Source organism: Mobula birostris, chromosome 2 (genome assembly GCF_030028105.1).
Source record: "Mobula birostris isolate sMobBir1 chromosome 2, sMobBir1.hap1, whole genome shotgun sequence".
NCBI classification, from domain to species: Eukaryota; Metazoa; Chordata; class Chondrichthyes; order Myliobatiformes; family Myliobatidae; genus Mobula; species Mobula birostris.
In genome coordinates this window covers 9,913,021-9,929,153 of record NC_092371.1, presented here as the reverse complement: position 1 = coordinate 9,929,153, position 16,133 = coordinate 9,913,021, and the positions used below count along the sequence as shown (strand labels likewise).

Sequence of the window (16,133 nt, the reverse complement as noted above, 5' to 3'; positions counted from 1 at the left end):
GCCATTCTTCCAATGCCAACATAACTAACTTACTTAATGCCCGTTACACCGCTCGTGTTTCAGACAGCAATGAAGGTCCTCCATCTCCAGTGGTGTTCAGGGCTTCCTTCATCATGCCAGTAGCTTCCTCTTGGTTTTCACTACTTGTCAGTCATGCAAGTCCCAGGAATACCATCGCACTCAGATGTAGAAGAATTCTTCATTGTTGTTTCCGTAACAATTTAGTTTTTACCAGTCAGGGTTGTTAGCCCTGAGCTGAACCCCCGAATGTGGAGGACCGGTAGAATTTTGACCTTTCTGTCATGGGTGACCCTACCTAGACCCAAAGTATAAAGTCCAGCCATCATAGCACTCCGGATCATTGAGGCACGCAAACCTCCAAACCACAACAAAGTTGTGGTCCTCTTGGTAACATGCCCATAACTTACTAACCCTAACCCTTATCTCTTTGAAATGTGGGAGGAAACAGGAGCACCCGGAGGAAAACTACGTGGTCACGGGGCTAACACACAAGCTCATTACAGACAGCACTGGGAATGGAACACCCATCTTCTGATTGGTGGTGCTCTGCAGTGTTATGCTAACATTATGCTACCATGCTGACCTCTCCAATGCCACTATTGTGTCCGCTTCTACCACCCTGGCACCCACCACTCTCTGTGTAAAAAATAAATTGCCTCACACAGCTCCTGGAAATTTTCTCTCTCTTGGTTTAAACTCACATTCTCCTGTGCTTGGCGTTTCTACCCCGGGGAAAGAACTCTGGCAGTCTACCCTATCTGTGGCTCTGATAAATCTCAGCATCTGACACTACAGAGAAAAACAACCTGAGTTTAAACAAACCCTTGCAGCTCATGCTCTCTAATCCTGGCAGCATCTTGGTGAACCTCATCTTCACCCTCTGCAAAGCCAATAATGGAGCAACCAGAACTACCCACAATCCTCCAAGTGCTGTCTTACCAAAGTTTTATACAGTAGAAACATGACTCTTGCACTCTGTGCCCTAACTGATGAAGAGAATAATGTCGTGCACCTTCTTCACCAAAGACATATGCATTAGGGTTAGTAAATTGTTCTTCATAGAACAAAGCATAAATATGGAAATCTCAAAGACAGAAAGGCAACTTCAATTGTTATCAGTGTTTACCCTCAATGGCCACTTTATTAGGTACAGGAGGTATGTTCATGGTCTTCTGCTGCTGCAGCCTATCCACTTCAAGCTTCAATGTGCTGTGCATTCAAAGATGCTCTTCTGCACACCATTGTTGTAACGTGTGGTTATTTGGGTTACTGTTGCTTTCCTGACAGCTTGAACCAGTCTGGCCATTCTCCTCCGATCTCTCTCATTAACAAGGTGTTTTCACTCACTGAGCTGGATGTTTTTCTTTGTTTTCTCTGTAAACTCAAGGGCAGAGTTCCCAACCTGAGGGCCACAAACCCCTTGATTGATGGTAAAGCTCTGTAGCAAAAAAAAAAGGTTGGGAACCCCTGCTCTGGAGACTGCTGTGTGTAAAAATCCCAGAGCAGCAGTTTCTGAGATACTCAACCCACCCCGTCTGGCACCAACAATCATTCCACAATCAATATCACATTTCTTCCCCATTTGGTCTGAACAACTGAACCTCTTGACCATGTCTGTGTGCTTTATTTTTCCCATTGTATCTCTGCCACATGATTGGCTGATTAGATATTTGCATTAACAAACAGGTGTACAGGTGTACCTAATAAAGTGGCCATTGTGTGAGGAATTTTTACCCTGGTTTAGAGCTGTGTGTGTTAAAGAACCTATCCAAGGAACAAACTAATTTAGACTTGGTCACATGCAGAGAGCTGGGATTATTCTAAGATGTTGTGCTTAATGATTCCCTGGGAAATAGTGATCACAACATGACAATATTCCAGATGGAGTTTGAGGGCAAGCACTCAAGGTCCAGAACTAATGCCCCAACCTAAATAAGAGGGATTACTTGAAGGAAAAAATCGTCGATGATATACAAAGAGCAGCTGAAAGTAATAAATAGTCATTTTATAACAGAGAGCATTCCCAATTAGAAGGAGGAATCCCAGGAGAAAGGTGAACAATCTGCGGTTAGCAGAGGTCAAGGAAAATAACATGGCAAGGGATTGGGGACCTTTACATGATCCAGCTGCTGCAGAGAGAGATAATGAGGAGGAAGAAGGTTGATTGAGAGAGAAAGATGGCAAGCAACATCAGAGCAAACAGTAAAGGGCCACTTTATTAGTTAACTCCCATACCTAATAACGTGGCTACTGGGTGTACGTTCATGGTCTTCTGCTGCTGTAGCCCATCCACTTCAAGGTTCGACATGTTGTGCATTCAGAGATGCTCTTTTGCATACCACTGTTGTAATGCATGGTTATTTGGGTAATAACGTCACACTAGGGCTGTAATAGTGTTACACTAACCGCTATGCTACTGTCACTGTGTCCTCTCTGCACTCTGTCTGGTTTAACCACATCTTTCCCACAAGGGGGTGATCAAAACCGTACACAGTATTCCAAATGCTTACTGCTCGCTGGGAGTTTATGTTGTTAGCTTCCCGCACCATTCCCTGTAAACTTTAGAGACTGTTGTATGTGAAAATCCCAGGAGATCAGCAGTTTCTGAGATACTCACACCACCCCGTCTGGCTCCAACAATCATTCCACAATCAAAGCCAGTTAGGTCACATTTCTTCCCCATTCTGACGTTTGTTCTGAATTTCCTGACCATGTCTGCATGCTTTTACGCAGTGAGTCGCTGTCACGTGATTGGTTGATTAGGAGTTTGCATTAACGAGCAGGTGTACCCAATAAAGTGGCCACTGATTGTAAACAATTGCAACGTAACATCCGTGCTCCTGTGCTCAGTGCCCTGACTGATGAGAGCCAGCGTGCCAAATGCCTTTGTTACCACCCCGTCTCCCTGTACATTGCTTTCAATGAACTATGTGGTACCAAGAGTACTATAAAAAGTTTAGAACACAGAACATTACATCTCAGTAAAGGCCTTCAGCCCAGTATGCTGTGCCAATCTTCTAAGATGAATCTAACCCTTTCCCTCCCCCATCGCCCTCCAATTTTCCTTCATCCAGGCCTATGTGAGAATCTCTTAAATGTCCCTAACTTATATAACCATATAACAATTACAGCACGGAAACAGGCCATCTCGGCCCTTCTATTCCGTGCCGAACTCTTACTCTCACCTATTCCCACCGACCTGCACTCAGCCCATAACCCTCCATTCCTTTCCTGTCCATATACCTGTCCAATTTAACTTTAAATGACAACATCGAACCTGCCTCAACCACTTCTGCTGGAAGCTCGTTCCACACAGCTACCACTCTCTGAGTAAAGAAATTCCCCCTCATGTTACCCCTAAACTTTTGTCCTCTAATTCTCAACCCATGTCCTCTTGTTTGAATCTTCCCCACCCTCAATGGAAAAAGCCTATCCACGTCAATTCTATCTATCCCCCTCATAATTTTAAACACCTCTGTCAAGTCCCCCCTCAACCTTCTACGTTCCAAAGAATAAAGACCCAACTTGTTCAACCTTTCTCTGTAACTTAGGTGATGAAACCCAGGTAACATTCTAGTAAATCTTCTCTGTACTCTCTCAATTTTATTGACATCTTTCCTATAATTCAGTGACCAAAATTGTACACAATACTCCAGATTTGGCCTCACCAATGCCTGGTACAATTTCAACATTACATCCCAACTCCTATACTCAATCTCCTATACTTATCTGCCTTTAGCACCACCCCTAGCAGTGCATTCCACACACCCAGCACTCTCTGTAAAAAACACACACACACATCTGTCATACCCTGTACGTTCCTCCTATCACCTGAAAATTATCCACTCTCATATTGGTTTTTTCTGCCTTGGGAAGAGTGGCTGCCCACTCTGTCTATGTCTCTTATTATCTAGTACACCTCAATCTAGTCACCTCTCATCCCCCCTCAATAGAGAAAAGCCCTACCTCCCTCAACCTACCCTCATAAGACATGCTCTCCAATCTAGGCTGCATCCTGGTAAATCCCCTCTGCACTCTCTCTAAAGCTTCCAGATCCAACCTATGTTGAGACGACCAGAAGTGAACACAACACTCCAAGACTGGTCGAACCAGGGTTTCATAGAGATGCAAGGTTACCTCACGGCTCTTCCTCCCAGACGAGTGAAGGCCAGCACACTATTTGCCTTCCTAACAACCCTATCAGCTGATGGGGTTGAACATTGTGAAAGAGCAGCATCAGTACGGGGTCAGCGTGTGACTGGAAGCCTTTAAGAAAGTCATTCCAGATACAACAAGACCATAAAACTTAGGAGCAGAGTTAGGTATTTCAGCCAGCCGAATCTCCCTCCTCTCTAATTCAGCACACCCTTTCTTATGCATGGTCCAAAGCTGCTCACAATATTCCAAATGTGGTCTGACCAGTGCCTTATAAAGCCTCAGCATTACATCCTTGCTCTTATATTCTAGTCCTCCCGCAATGAATGCTAACATTGCATGGACCTTCCTTACCACTGACTCAACCTGTCAGTCAATCTTTAGTGAATTCTCACAAGGACTCCCAAATCCCTTTACAGCTCAGATTTCTGAATTTGCTCCCCTTATGGAAAATAATCTATCCCTTTATTCCTTCTACCAAAGTGCAGCACCATACACTTCCCAATACAATATTCCTTTTGCCATTTCTTTGTCCAATCTGTCCAATTCGTTCTGCAGACCCCCTGCTTCCTCAGCACTCTCTGGCTCTCTGCCTATCTGCCCCTCAGCACTATCTGCCTCTCCACCTATCTGCAAGCACGGCCACAATGCTGCCATTTTCCACATCCATGGGTTCACAAACAGTTTACACATCCTCCTTGCAGTCCCCATACCAGGAACAGGATCCCCCACACCCGGAGGTCTGAAATGATGTCCCCTTCTCCCCTTCTCCCGTCTCCGCTGCGGCCATGCCCTCCTGTCCCTGGCAGATTGCCTGAAAGTGGTGTCGCAGGCAGAAAGAGCGGCGGAGAAGGCAGTTGACGTGTTGGCCTTCATCAGTCAGGGCACAGAGTGCAGAGCGACACGCACAAAGTGCTGGAGTTGCTCACCAGGCCAGGCAGCATCTATGGAAAAGAGTAAACAGTCAACGTTTCCGGCCGAGTCCCTCCATCAGGACTGGGATGTCAGATTAAGAAGGTGGTGGGGGGAGGGGAGGAAGAAGCACAGGGTCCTCTTCCTTCCCAGTCCTGATGAAGAGCCTCGGCCCGAAATGTCGACTGTTACTCATTCCCATAGCTGCTACCAGGCCTGCTAAGTCCCTCCGGCATTTTGTGTGAGTTACTTTGCTTTGGATTTCCAGAATCTGCAGATTTACTGGTGTTCGTGATATCACAGACATTATGTTACTGTTGTAAAAGGCCACCTTTGGAGTATTCTGGTCACCCTGCTGTAGGAAAGATGCTGTTAAGCTGGAAAGAGTGCAGAGGAGATTTACCAGGATGCTGCCGGGACTGAGTTATGCGAGAGTTTGAACAGGTTGGGACTTTATTCACTGGAGCGCAGGAAACTGAGGGGCGACTTATACAGGTGCATAAAACCATGAGGGGTAGAAATAGATACACACATTCTTTCGCCAGGGTTGGGGAATCAGGAACTAGAGAGCACGGGTTTCAGGTGGGGGGGGGGCAAGAGATTCAATAGGAAACCGAGGGGCAACTTTTTCACCCAGAACGAGCTGCCGGAGGAAGTGGTTGAAACAGGTACAACGATATTTAAACGCACTTGAACGGGGATGTAGGCCAAATGAGACTGGTTTAGATGGGAATTTTGCCTGGCATGATGGGCCGAATGATTTGTTTCTGGGCTGTAGAATCTTATGACGTACGGTACGAGTGTGTGTAGGTTGCAAACGCGCATCGCGAACAGGACACGGGGCGTGAATACTGACTACCCCTCACACACACACACACACACACACAGAGACAGACAGACACACACACACACACAGACAGGCAGACACACACACACACACACACACACACACACACACACATACACACACACACACGGCGTGCCCCGTAGCCCCATGCGAACAGACAGATCGACACTCACTGACCCGTCCCGAACGGAAAGGTGAAAACTCTGAACAGTTCTCACGCAGAGTCGGCGGACGGACACAGCGTTCAGCGGACCGTGTCTAAAGCACGGTCCCTTGAGACGGGTCACCGTCTCCGCCCTCTGCCCCGACCTTTCATGGACAATGGGCAGCCAGACAGAGCGGAGGCGTCCGTGGCGGGGACACTCCCCCCCCCCCCCCCACCAGCCCTTGCTCCGTGGGTGGGGGCGGTGCGGAGAGAAGCAGCAGGTAATTAATCAGCCCAGTGAATGGAGGCCCGATTACATGGGAAATGCGGACCGTGTTGTGACTCGGCCCGAGCTGCAGGTCTCGGCCCGTGGCCAGGTCTACGGAATGGATTATCTGCCTCCCCTTTTACCCCGGCGCAGACCACCTAACCCACCCGCCAAGTGTGTACTGGGTTCAGGGGTGACCGCACCTCCTCTCCACTACCTGATTCGACCAGCGCCTCCTCGGTCCGCCAACCGAGGGGTCGGGGGGTGGAGGGCTGGGGGGCGGGGGGAGGACGTATCTCGCCCAAGACCATAAGACCACGGAGCAGAATTAGGGCATCTGGCCCATCGAGTCTTCTCCGCCATTCCATCAGGGCTAATTTATTATCCCTCTCACCTCCACTCTCCTGCCTCCTCCGTCACCATAAGATCTCTCCTCTCCGTCCTCTATAAAGCGGCCGTCTCCCCTCCCCACTCACGGTCCTAATGCAGAGTCCCCACCCGAAACGGGACCCTCCCCCACTCCTACTCCTACTGTCCACGGATGCTGCTCGTCCCCGCCCCCCCCCCCCGAGTTCCCCCGGCAGGTTGGGTGTCGCTGACGTACGAAACGTCGGCAGTTTCCATCGGCGCGGTCTTGCCGGTTTCGCTGAGTTAAGCGCACAATTAACGGGGGAAGGGAGTGGTGTTCCATCCCGGGACCCTGGGAGAAAGGGGAAAAAGGCGGAGCCTCAGAGGTGATGGGCTGCTGAGGAGAGGGGGACCAGAAAGGGGAGAGAGACTGGGGGGGCGGGGAGAGACATTTCTGGAAGCTGCAGAAATCGACGTTCATGTCGTCAGGTTGGAGGTTACCCAGCTGCTGCTCCCCCACAGTGATTATGGCCACATTGAGGCAATAGAGGAGACATGTTAGAATGGGAGCCCTCTGCCTTTTGCGGTGGACGGAGCGAAGGTGCTTTGCCGATCTAACTTGGATCTCACCGAATTAAAGGGGGGGAGGGGGGGGTCGCACCGAATCTAGTAGACGACCCCGACAGACTCGTGGGTGAAGTGTCGCCTTTCCAATCCTGATGAAAGCCCGACTATTTATTGCCTTCCATAGATGCCAAGTCTTGTGTGTGAATCCAACGCACCCCCGCACCCACCAACTAAACCCTACCTCCCTCCACCACCGGCGTACTGTGGCGACACTCCGGCCATCTACTCCGACAGAACCGCTCAGGCACGACCCCCACACTACAGCCCAGGGGACCACCACAGCCTGCTGGTCCCCCTCTCCTATCCTGAATGGGGAACGTGTTGGGGTCTCGGACCCCATCTCAGCCCCGGTCGCACGCTCCCCGCTCCCACTGTTCCAGTTTCTCGGGGATCTTGTTAGATTCAAGATTCAAGATTGCTTCATTATTTCCAGTTCAAGAGTGTAAAAGGAGAATAAAATAAAAAGCAAAGATATCTTAAGTGCGTAGATTGATTCAATGTCTGTAAAGTGACGCGTGGCACAGGTGACTCTGACGGGAGCAGATGAAATAGTGGTCGTTCTGGGGGTGGGTTACCGGGTTGCAGTCTTACTGCTTGGGGAGAGTAACTGTGTTTCAGTCTGGCTCAGACGCCTCTTCCCCGGTGGGAGTGGGGGAAAACAGTCCATGAGCAGGATGGCTGGGGTCTGTCATGAAGTTACCGGTCCTTCTCCGGCACCTTCTTGTATCTGTGTTCTTGACGGCGGGTCGGCGGATGCCGGTGATGCGTTGGGCAGTTTTGACGACCGGTTGCAGAGCCTGCCCGTCTGCCGCAGTGAAGTTTGCATCCCATACGGATGCTCTCTCTGCTGCGCGTCTGTCGGTTGGTGTGAGTGTGAGTGTGCAGACTCCAGCGTCCTCGGCCTCGTCAGAGACGTTGGGCGATGGGACCCTGCCCTTACGCAGGAACCCCGCAGGGAGCGGGACGGGTGGTGGGGTGGGGATATTATTGCTCCCTCCCCACACCACCCCACCCCACCCCACCCCACCCCACACTCCCTGTGCTGGAGGTTGAGCCTCTCCTCTCCACTGCCTCCGCAGCACCCCCGGAGTTTGTGCAGTGGCCGCAGTCGATGAGGAAGCGGACGGGCAGTACAGCCGTCTTCACCTGCGTGGCGCAGGGGGTCCCTGAACCGCACCTCGTCTGGCTGAAGAACGGTCGTGTGCTCTCGGCTCCCAGCGACAACATCAACCTGACCCACGGTAACAGGTATCCACTGCGGGTCAGCTCTGCAGGGGTCCCACGGCACCCTTGGGCTCTCCTCGTCTCCCCCCCACCCCAACCGGCCGTCCTCATTTCTCTCCCTCACCCACTCAATTCTCACCCCTTCCTCCCACCATCCTGCTCTCACCCTTCACCCCCTCCCTCACTCCTTGCCTCCTCCCACCCTTCCTCTTCGCCCCCTTGTCCCTCCCTCCCTCACTCACTGCTGCTCCGCCCTTCATTACTCCACTCCACCCTCACTATTCGCTTCCTCTCTCCCTCCCTTTTCACCCCACCCTCTCCCTCACTCCTCGCTCTCCTCCTTCCTCCCTTCCCTCTCCCTGACTCACTGTTCTCCCTCCCTCCCTCGTATCCTTCCCCCTTAATCTCCACACCCTTTCTCCCCTTCCCCCATCTCTCCCTCAATCCGTGCCCCCACCCTCCCGCTCTCACTCCTTGCCAGCCTGCCTTCCCTCCCTCATTCCTCACCGCTGCTTCCCCTCAGTGATGTCTCCCTGTTGCCCACCATACTGCTCCTCGTCCCCTCTCCCTACCAAATGTACGGAGCGTTCAGCATGGGAGAGGGTGAAGGGTGACAGACAATAGACAATAGGTGCAGGAGTAGGCCATTCAGCCCTTCGAGCCAGCACCACCATTCACTGTGATCATGGCTGATCATCCACAATCAGTACCCTTTTCTTGCCTTCTCCCCATATCCCTTCACTCCACTATGTTTAAGAGCTCTATCTAACTCTTTCTTGAAAGAATCCAGAGAATTGGCCTCCACTGCCTTCTGAGGCAGAGCATTCCACAGAACCACAACCCTCTGTGTGAAAAAGTTTTTCCTCAACTCCGTTCTAATTGACTACCCCTTATTCTTAAACTGTGGCCTCTGGTTCTGGACTCCCCCAACATCGGGAACATGTTTCCTGCCTCTAGCGTGTCCAATCCGTTAATAATCTTATATGTTTCAATCAGATCCCCTCTCATCCTTCTAAATTCCAGTGTATACAAGCCCAGTCGTTCCAATCTTTCAACATATGACATTCCCTCCATCCCGGGAATTAGCCTCGTGAACCTACGCTGCACTCCCTCAATAGTTAGTATGTCCTTCCTCAAATTTGGAGACTAAAACTGTACACAATATTCCAGGTGTGGTCTCACCGGGGCCTTGTACAACTGCAGAAGGACCTCTTTGCTCCTATACTCAATTCCCCTTGTTATGAAGGCCAACATGCCATTAGCTTCCTTCACTGCCTGCTGTACCTGCATGCTTACTTTCAGTGACTGATGAACAAGGACACCTAGATCTCGTTGTACTTCCCCTTTTCCTAACTTGGCACCATTCAGATAGTAATCTGCCTTCCTGTTCTTGCTACCAAAGTGGATAACCTCACATTTATCCACATTAAACTGCATCTGCCATACATCTGCCCACTCACCCAACCTGTCCAAGTCACCCTGCATTCTCATAAATCATATAACCGTATAACCATATAACAATTACAGCACGGAAACAGGCCATCTCGGCCCTTCTAGTCCATGCCGAACTCTTACTCTCACCTCGTCCCACTGACCTGCACTCAGCCCATAACCCTCCATTCCTTTCCTGTCCATATATCTGTCCAATTTAACTTTAAATGGCATCAAACCTGCCTCAACCACTTCTGCTGGAAGCTCGTTCCACACAGTTACCACTCTCTGAGTAAAGAAGTTCCCCCTCATGTTACCCCTAAACTTTTGCCCTTTAACTCTCAACTCACGTCCTCTTGTTTGAATCCCCCCCACTCTCAATGGAAAAAGCCTATCTACGTCAACTCTATCAATCCCCCTCATAATTTTAAATACCTCTATCAAGTCCCCCCTCAGCCTTCTATGCTCCAAAGAATAAAGACCTAACTTGTTCAACCTTTCTCTGTAATTTAGGAGATGAAACCCAGGCAACATTTTAGTAAATCTCCTCTGTACTCTCTCAATTTTATTGACATCTTTCCTATAATTCGGTGACCAAAACTGTACACAATACTCCGTATTTGGCCTCAACCAATACCTTGCACAATTTCAACATTTCATCCCAACTCCTATACTCAATGCTCTGATTTATAAAGGCCAGCATATCAAAAGCTTTCTTCACTGCCCTATCTACATGAGATTCCACCTTCAGGGAACTATGCACCATTATTCCTAGATCCCTCTGCTCTACAGCATTCTTCAATGCCCTACCATTTACCATGTATGTCCTATTTTGATTAGTCCTACCAAAATGTAGCACCTCACATTTTTCAGCATTAAATTCCATCTGCCATCTTTCAGCCCGTTCTTCTAACTGGCCTAAATCTCTCTGCATGCTTTGAAAACCTACTTCATTATCCACAACTTCACCTACCTTAGTATCATCTGCATACTTAGTAATCCAATTTACCACCCCATCCTCCTCACATTTCACACTGCCACCCAGCTTTGTGTCATCTGCAAATTTACTAATGTTACTTTTAATCCCTTCATTTAAATCATTAATATATATTGTAAACAGCTGCGGTCCCAAAACCGAGCCTTGCAGTACTCCACTAGTCACTGCCTGCCATTCTGAAAAGTACCCATTAATCCCTGTCCTGACGAACGGTCTCGGCCTGAAACGTCGACTGCACCTCTTCCTACAGATGCTGCCTGGCCTGCTGCGTTCACCAGCAACTTTGATGTGTGTTGCTTGAATTTCCAGCATCTGCAGAATTCCTGTTGTTTGCATTAATCCCTACTCTTTGTTTCCTGTCTGCCAACCAATTTTCTATCCATGTCAGTACCCTACCCCCAATACCATGTACTCTAATTTTGCACACTAACCTCCTATGGGACCTTATCAAAGGCTTTCAGGGTAATATTCACCTAACGGTGGTGGTAGGAGGGCAGTGGGTCTGTCCATGAGATTTCCGTGACCACCCCCACCCCGCACTGTTTCACTCTCAGCACCCTGATCATAAACCGCGTGAGAGCATCGGACGAGGCCATCTACCAGTGCGTGGCCCAGAACAGCGCGGGCACCAACCAGGCCAGTGCCCGGCTGGCAGTCACCTTGTCCCAGCAGCTGCCCGCCCCCCCGGCGGAGCCCCGGGCCGAGACCCTCTCCTCCACCGCCATCCGCCTCTCCTGGAGCGAGCCCTCGCACTTCGTCACCGAGGAGATCATCGGCTACGTCCTCCACATCCGGCCCGCAGCAGGTGGGTGGGGACGGGAACAGTGAGTGGGAGAGCGGGTGCGAGGGGGAGAGGTAGGTGATGGGGAGAGGTAGGTGATGGGGAGGGGCAGGAAGGCTGGGGAGGAAGGAGGAGAGGGAGGGGTTGAGAAGGAGGAAGGAGGGCAAATAAGGGAGGAGGGAAGAGAGATGAGGAGAAGGAGGGAGGGGAAGATGAGGGGGAAGAGGGAGGGTTGATGAGGGGGAGGAGAGATGAGGTGTAATTGGGAAAGGGGATGAGGGAATGGGAGGAAAGGAGGGGAGGAGGGAGGGGGAGAAAGGGGGTGGGAGGGGGGAAGGGTTGGTCGGGAGGGTGGGGAGTTACTGACCCTGTGGCGGCTCTGCAGAGGAGGCCGGGAAGGAACTGCAGGAAGCAGTCAGTAAGACCACGTTCGAGCACGTCTTCACTAACTTGCGGCCCGGCACCGAGTACTCCATGTATGTGCAGGCCTACTCCCCCGTGGGGGCCAGCGACCGCTCCCAGCTCGTCACCGCCATCACGGGGGGCGAAGGTGAGCAACGGCCGTCGGTGGAGTTGGGAAGCGGGGAGAAGAGAGGGACAGATAGCTGGGAGCCATACCCTTCAGTCACAAGGACCAGACCAACAGTGCGGCGCTCCCTCCTCCCCGTCCCTCCTACAGGAGGACGTGCACCAGGACAGCTGACAGTGGGGGGGGGGGATCTCTCTGTACCCCACCCAATCTCACCGTGGTGCATGCTTGTTCCCTCAGACCCCCGGTGCGCGCATTCAACTCTCCCAGACCCCTGGTGTGCGTGTTTGTCTCCCTCTGGACTGCCGGTGTGTCCGTTCACCTCCCCCCCGGAACCACCCCCCCCTCCCCCAGCGTGCGCATTTGCCTCCCTCCTCCTCCCGACCATGCGTTCGCCGAACCCCGGTGTGCAGAGTGACTACATCCCTCCGGTCCTGGCACCCAAGTTTGTGACTGAACCGTCCTTCCAGTTCCAGATGTGATGTTCTTCGCCCAGGTGTTGAACTCCACGGCCGTGCAGGTGTTTTGGGAGCCTCCGCGCCGGCCCGGGCTAGTCCAGGGCTACAAGCTCTTCCACCGGCAGCTGCCAAGCCCTCAGGTGCAGGGACCTGTCCTGCTTCCCAGCACAGCTACCACCTACATCTTCCACCGCCTGGGTGAGTACCAGCGGTAAGGGTGCCTCTTAGCAGATTCCTCCCAACAAGGCCTTGCCTCGCAGGCCCTGTGGGCAGCAAGGACCCACACCCCGCAGTGAGACCCGTCTCAGGGGTTGGAGGTTTAGTGTGCGAGAGACTGAACTCAGCGGGCAGCCAGAAGTTGGGAGCCGTAACACTCAGCAGGTCAGGCAGCATCTGAGGGGGGAGAATGGGCTCGTGCTTCAGATCAGCCAGCAAGGACGGAACTTCCGAGGAGTCCCAGGCTTCAAGGTATGAGCGTTTGAATCTTTGCCAAGTGTTCCCAGGTTTCAGAGGGGGAATAAAGTTTGTGAATTTCTTTCTGATGGGAAGGGTGAGGGGCCTTGGGTTTCAGAGTGTCAGCGTCGCGGAGGTTCTATTTCGGGTGCAACCACGAAGAAGACGAACCAGCAGCTCCACTTTCTTCGAGGTTTAAGGAGATTCAAAGGCTCTGAAAAATCGTTACGTATCTTGTACCATAGAGAACGCGATGTACGGGATAGCGAGCGGCTACGAAGAGTGGTGTGTCTCAGCATTCAGAGTAAATTTACTATCAAAGTGTATATATGTCACCTTGAGATTAATTGTCTTGCGGTTGTTCACGGTAGAAATAAGGAACTGCACTAAAATCAATTAAAAACTAACACAACCAATATGCACAAGAAGACAAACGGCGCAAATTCGAAATAAATACGTTGTAGAGAACTTGACTAAGTTGTGGGTTCAGTTCAGATTTGAGGTGAGTGAAGTTCGGGAGAGGTGATAACTGTTCCTGAACCTGGTAGTGTGGGACTGAAGGCTCCTGTACCTCCTGCCCGATGAAGAGAGCCTGGCCCGGATGGTGGGGGTCCCTGAAGATGCGTGCTGCTCTCTTGTGACGGCGCTCCTTGTAGATGTGCTGACTGGCGGGGAGGGCTGTATCCATCACTTCCTGTGGCCTTTTCAGTTCCTGGACATTGGTGTTTCCATTCCAGACCAAGATGCCACCAGTCAGGATACCCTCTACTGTGCACCTACAGAAGTTTGTCAAAGTTTTAGATGACATGCTGAGTCTGTGCAAACTTCTGAGGAAGTAGAGGTGCTTTCTTTGTGATGGCTTGTTCCACCCCGGGCACAGCTCTCCCCACCATTGCGGAACATCCACAAGAGGCGAAGTGTTAGGAGGGCAACATCGAGGACCCACATCAACCAGGTCGTGCTCTCTTCTCGATGCTGCCCTCAGGTGGGAGAAACAGGACCCCGAAGACTCACACCTCAACGCTGAACAACAGCTTCTTCCCCACTGGCATCAGATCTTGAACCCACTTGGGAAACCCTAACTCTACTTCTACTTCAGTTTGCAGTAATGTCGTTACTTCTGTTGCTTCTGTATAAATTATGTAAACTTGAGTTCTGTGCTGCTGCTGCAAAAAACTGACTTTGTGTTCCTCTCACAATGAGCTCAAACTCAGCAGTGGTGGGAACTTTCACCCTCACTGATCGGGTGGATGGATGGATCACTGTATCCAAAAAACAGGATCAGCAATGTTACCCAGTCTGTCCCACAGCCCAGCGCTTGGTTTCATGTGTCACACTGCCAACCCGATGAACTGGGAGCAACCCTGGCCATGCTGCGCTCTGATTCCCCCCTCGCTCTATGTTTGCAGAACCCGCGACCTTGTACGAGATCAAAATGCAGGCGTTTAACCAGCATGGCAATGGCAACAGTACCGTCCGTTTTGTATCCCTCAGGGAGAGCGCGGAGAAGCCAGGCAGGTCCAGATACTCTGTGTGTGTGATGTGTGTGTGTGTAATGTGTGTACATGTCTGCGTGATCACGTGCATGCACGTCTCTGTGTTGTTAACAGTGAAGTTGATTATATATAATAAAATTATTATTTTTCAATGTTACGAACTAATTGACTTTTATGAATATAGAGTATTTATATGCGATTTAGTTTAATGTATTGACATATATATATTTTATTTTCCTGTACTCTGTGTTCTTATATATATAAATTAATTAAAATATTGGAAAGAAGTTGGTTATCTGGTTATCAAGATTTACAGAGGAACTTTGATCAAGTTGGGAAAGTGGGCCAAGAGATGGCAAATGGAGTTTAATTCAGATAAGTGTGAGGTGTTGCATTTTGGGGAGGTAGATCTGTAGGAGGTTCACAGAAAGCAGCAGGGCCCTGGGGAGTGTGGTATAAGCGCAGGGGTCCCTGACAGTGGCATCGCAGGTGGACAGGTCAGTGAAGATGTTTAATACACTAGTGCTCTTCATTCATGGCATTCAGTATCGAGATTAGATGTTATAATTTACTTGTACAGTACAAGGTTTTGGTGGGGCTGCATTTGGAATATTGTGTTGAGTTTTTGTCACTCTCGTATGAAGGTGCCATTAGGATGGAAAGGGTACAGAGGAGAATTACGAGGACGCTGCTGGGACTGGTATAGGGAGGGGTTGAGCAGGATGGGACTGTTTTCATCAGAGCGTAGGAGACTGAGAAATTATTCTCTTGAGGTTTATAACATCATGAAGGGCTGAATGCTCACAGTCTTCATCCCAGGGCTGGAGAATCAAGAAATAGAGGGCACAGGTTTAATAAGAGAACATAAAATAAAACATAAATATATTACAGAATAGTACAGGCCCTTCAGCCCAGAATGTTGGACTAGCCTTTTAACTTACTCCAAGATCAATCTAACACCTCCCTCCCACGTCGTTCTCCATTTTTCTATCATCGTCGCGCCTATCTAAGAGTCGCTTAAATCTCCGGTTCTGGCTGTCTACTCGATCTGTGCCTCATATCACCTCTACTGGGTCACCTGTCATCCTCCTTTATTCCAAAGGGAAAATCTTTAGCTCAAATTTCCTTGCTCTCCAATTCAGGCAGCTTTCTGGTAAATCTCTGCACCCTCGTTAAACCGCCCACATCCTTCCTATGACGCGGCGACTCAAGCTGAACACGTTATCCTGAGAGGGGAGAGATCTACCAGCAACGTGATGAGCAAAGTTGTCAGTCAGTGTGTGGACGAGATGCCAGAGGCCGTGGTTAAGTCGGGTACATTAACGACATTTGAAAGGTACTTAGACAGGAAAGGTTTCGAGAGATACGGGCCAAACATGGGCAAGTGGGACTAGCTCAGGTGGGAATCTTGGTCAGAATGTTGGTCCCAAAGGCCTGTTTT

General features: G+C 50.3%; 1 protein-coding gene across 1 annotated transcript in view; it reads left to right on the top strand.

The window, feature by feature from the left end:
* The window catches only part of LOC140207343 (immunoglobulin superfamily DCC subclass member 3-like), a 35,614-nt gene that overhangs the window by 14,664 nt on the left and 4,817 nt on the right, over window positions 1-16,133 (top strand). Inside the window, exons 7-11 of the mRNA XM_072275889.1 lie at window positions 8,403-8,571; window positions 11,530-11,780; window positions 12,142-12,306; window positions 12,756-12,941; window positions 14,606-14,710. Coding sequence (XP_072131990.1) covers window positions 8,403-8,571; window positions 11,530-11,780; window positions 12,142-12,306; window positions 12,756-12,941; window positions 14,606-14,710 — 876 coding nt within the window. The remainder of the gene's footprint in view (window positions 1-8,402; window positions 8,572-11,529; window positions 11,781-12,141; window positions 12,307-12,755; window positions 12,942-14,605; window positions 14,711-16,133) is intronic.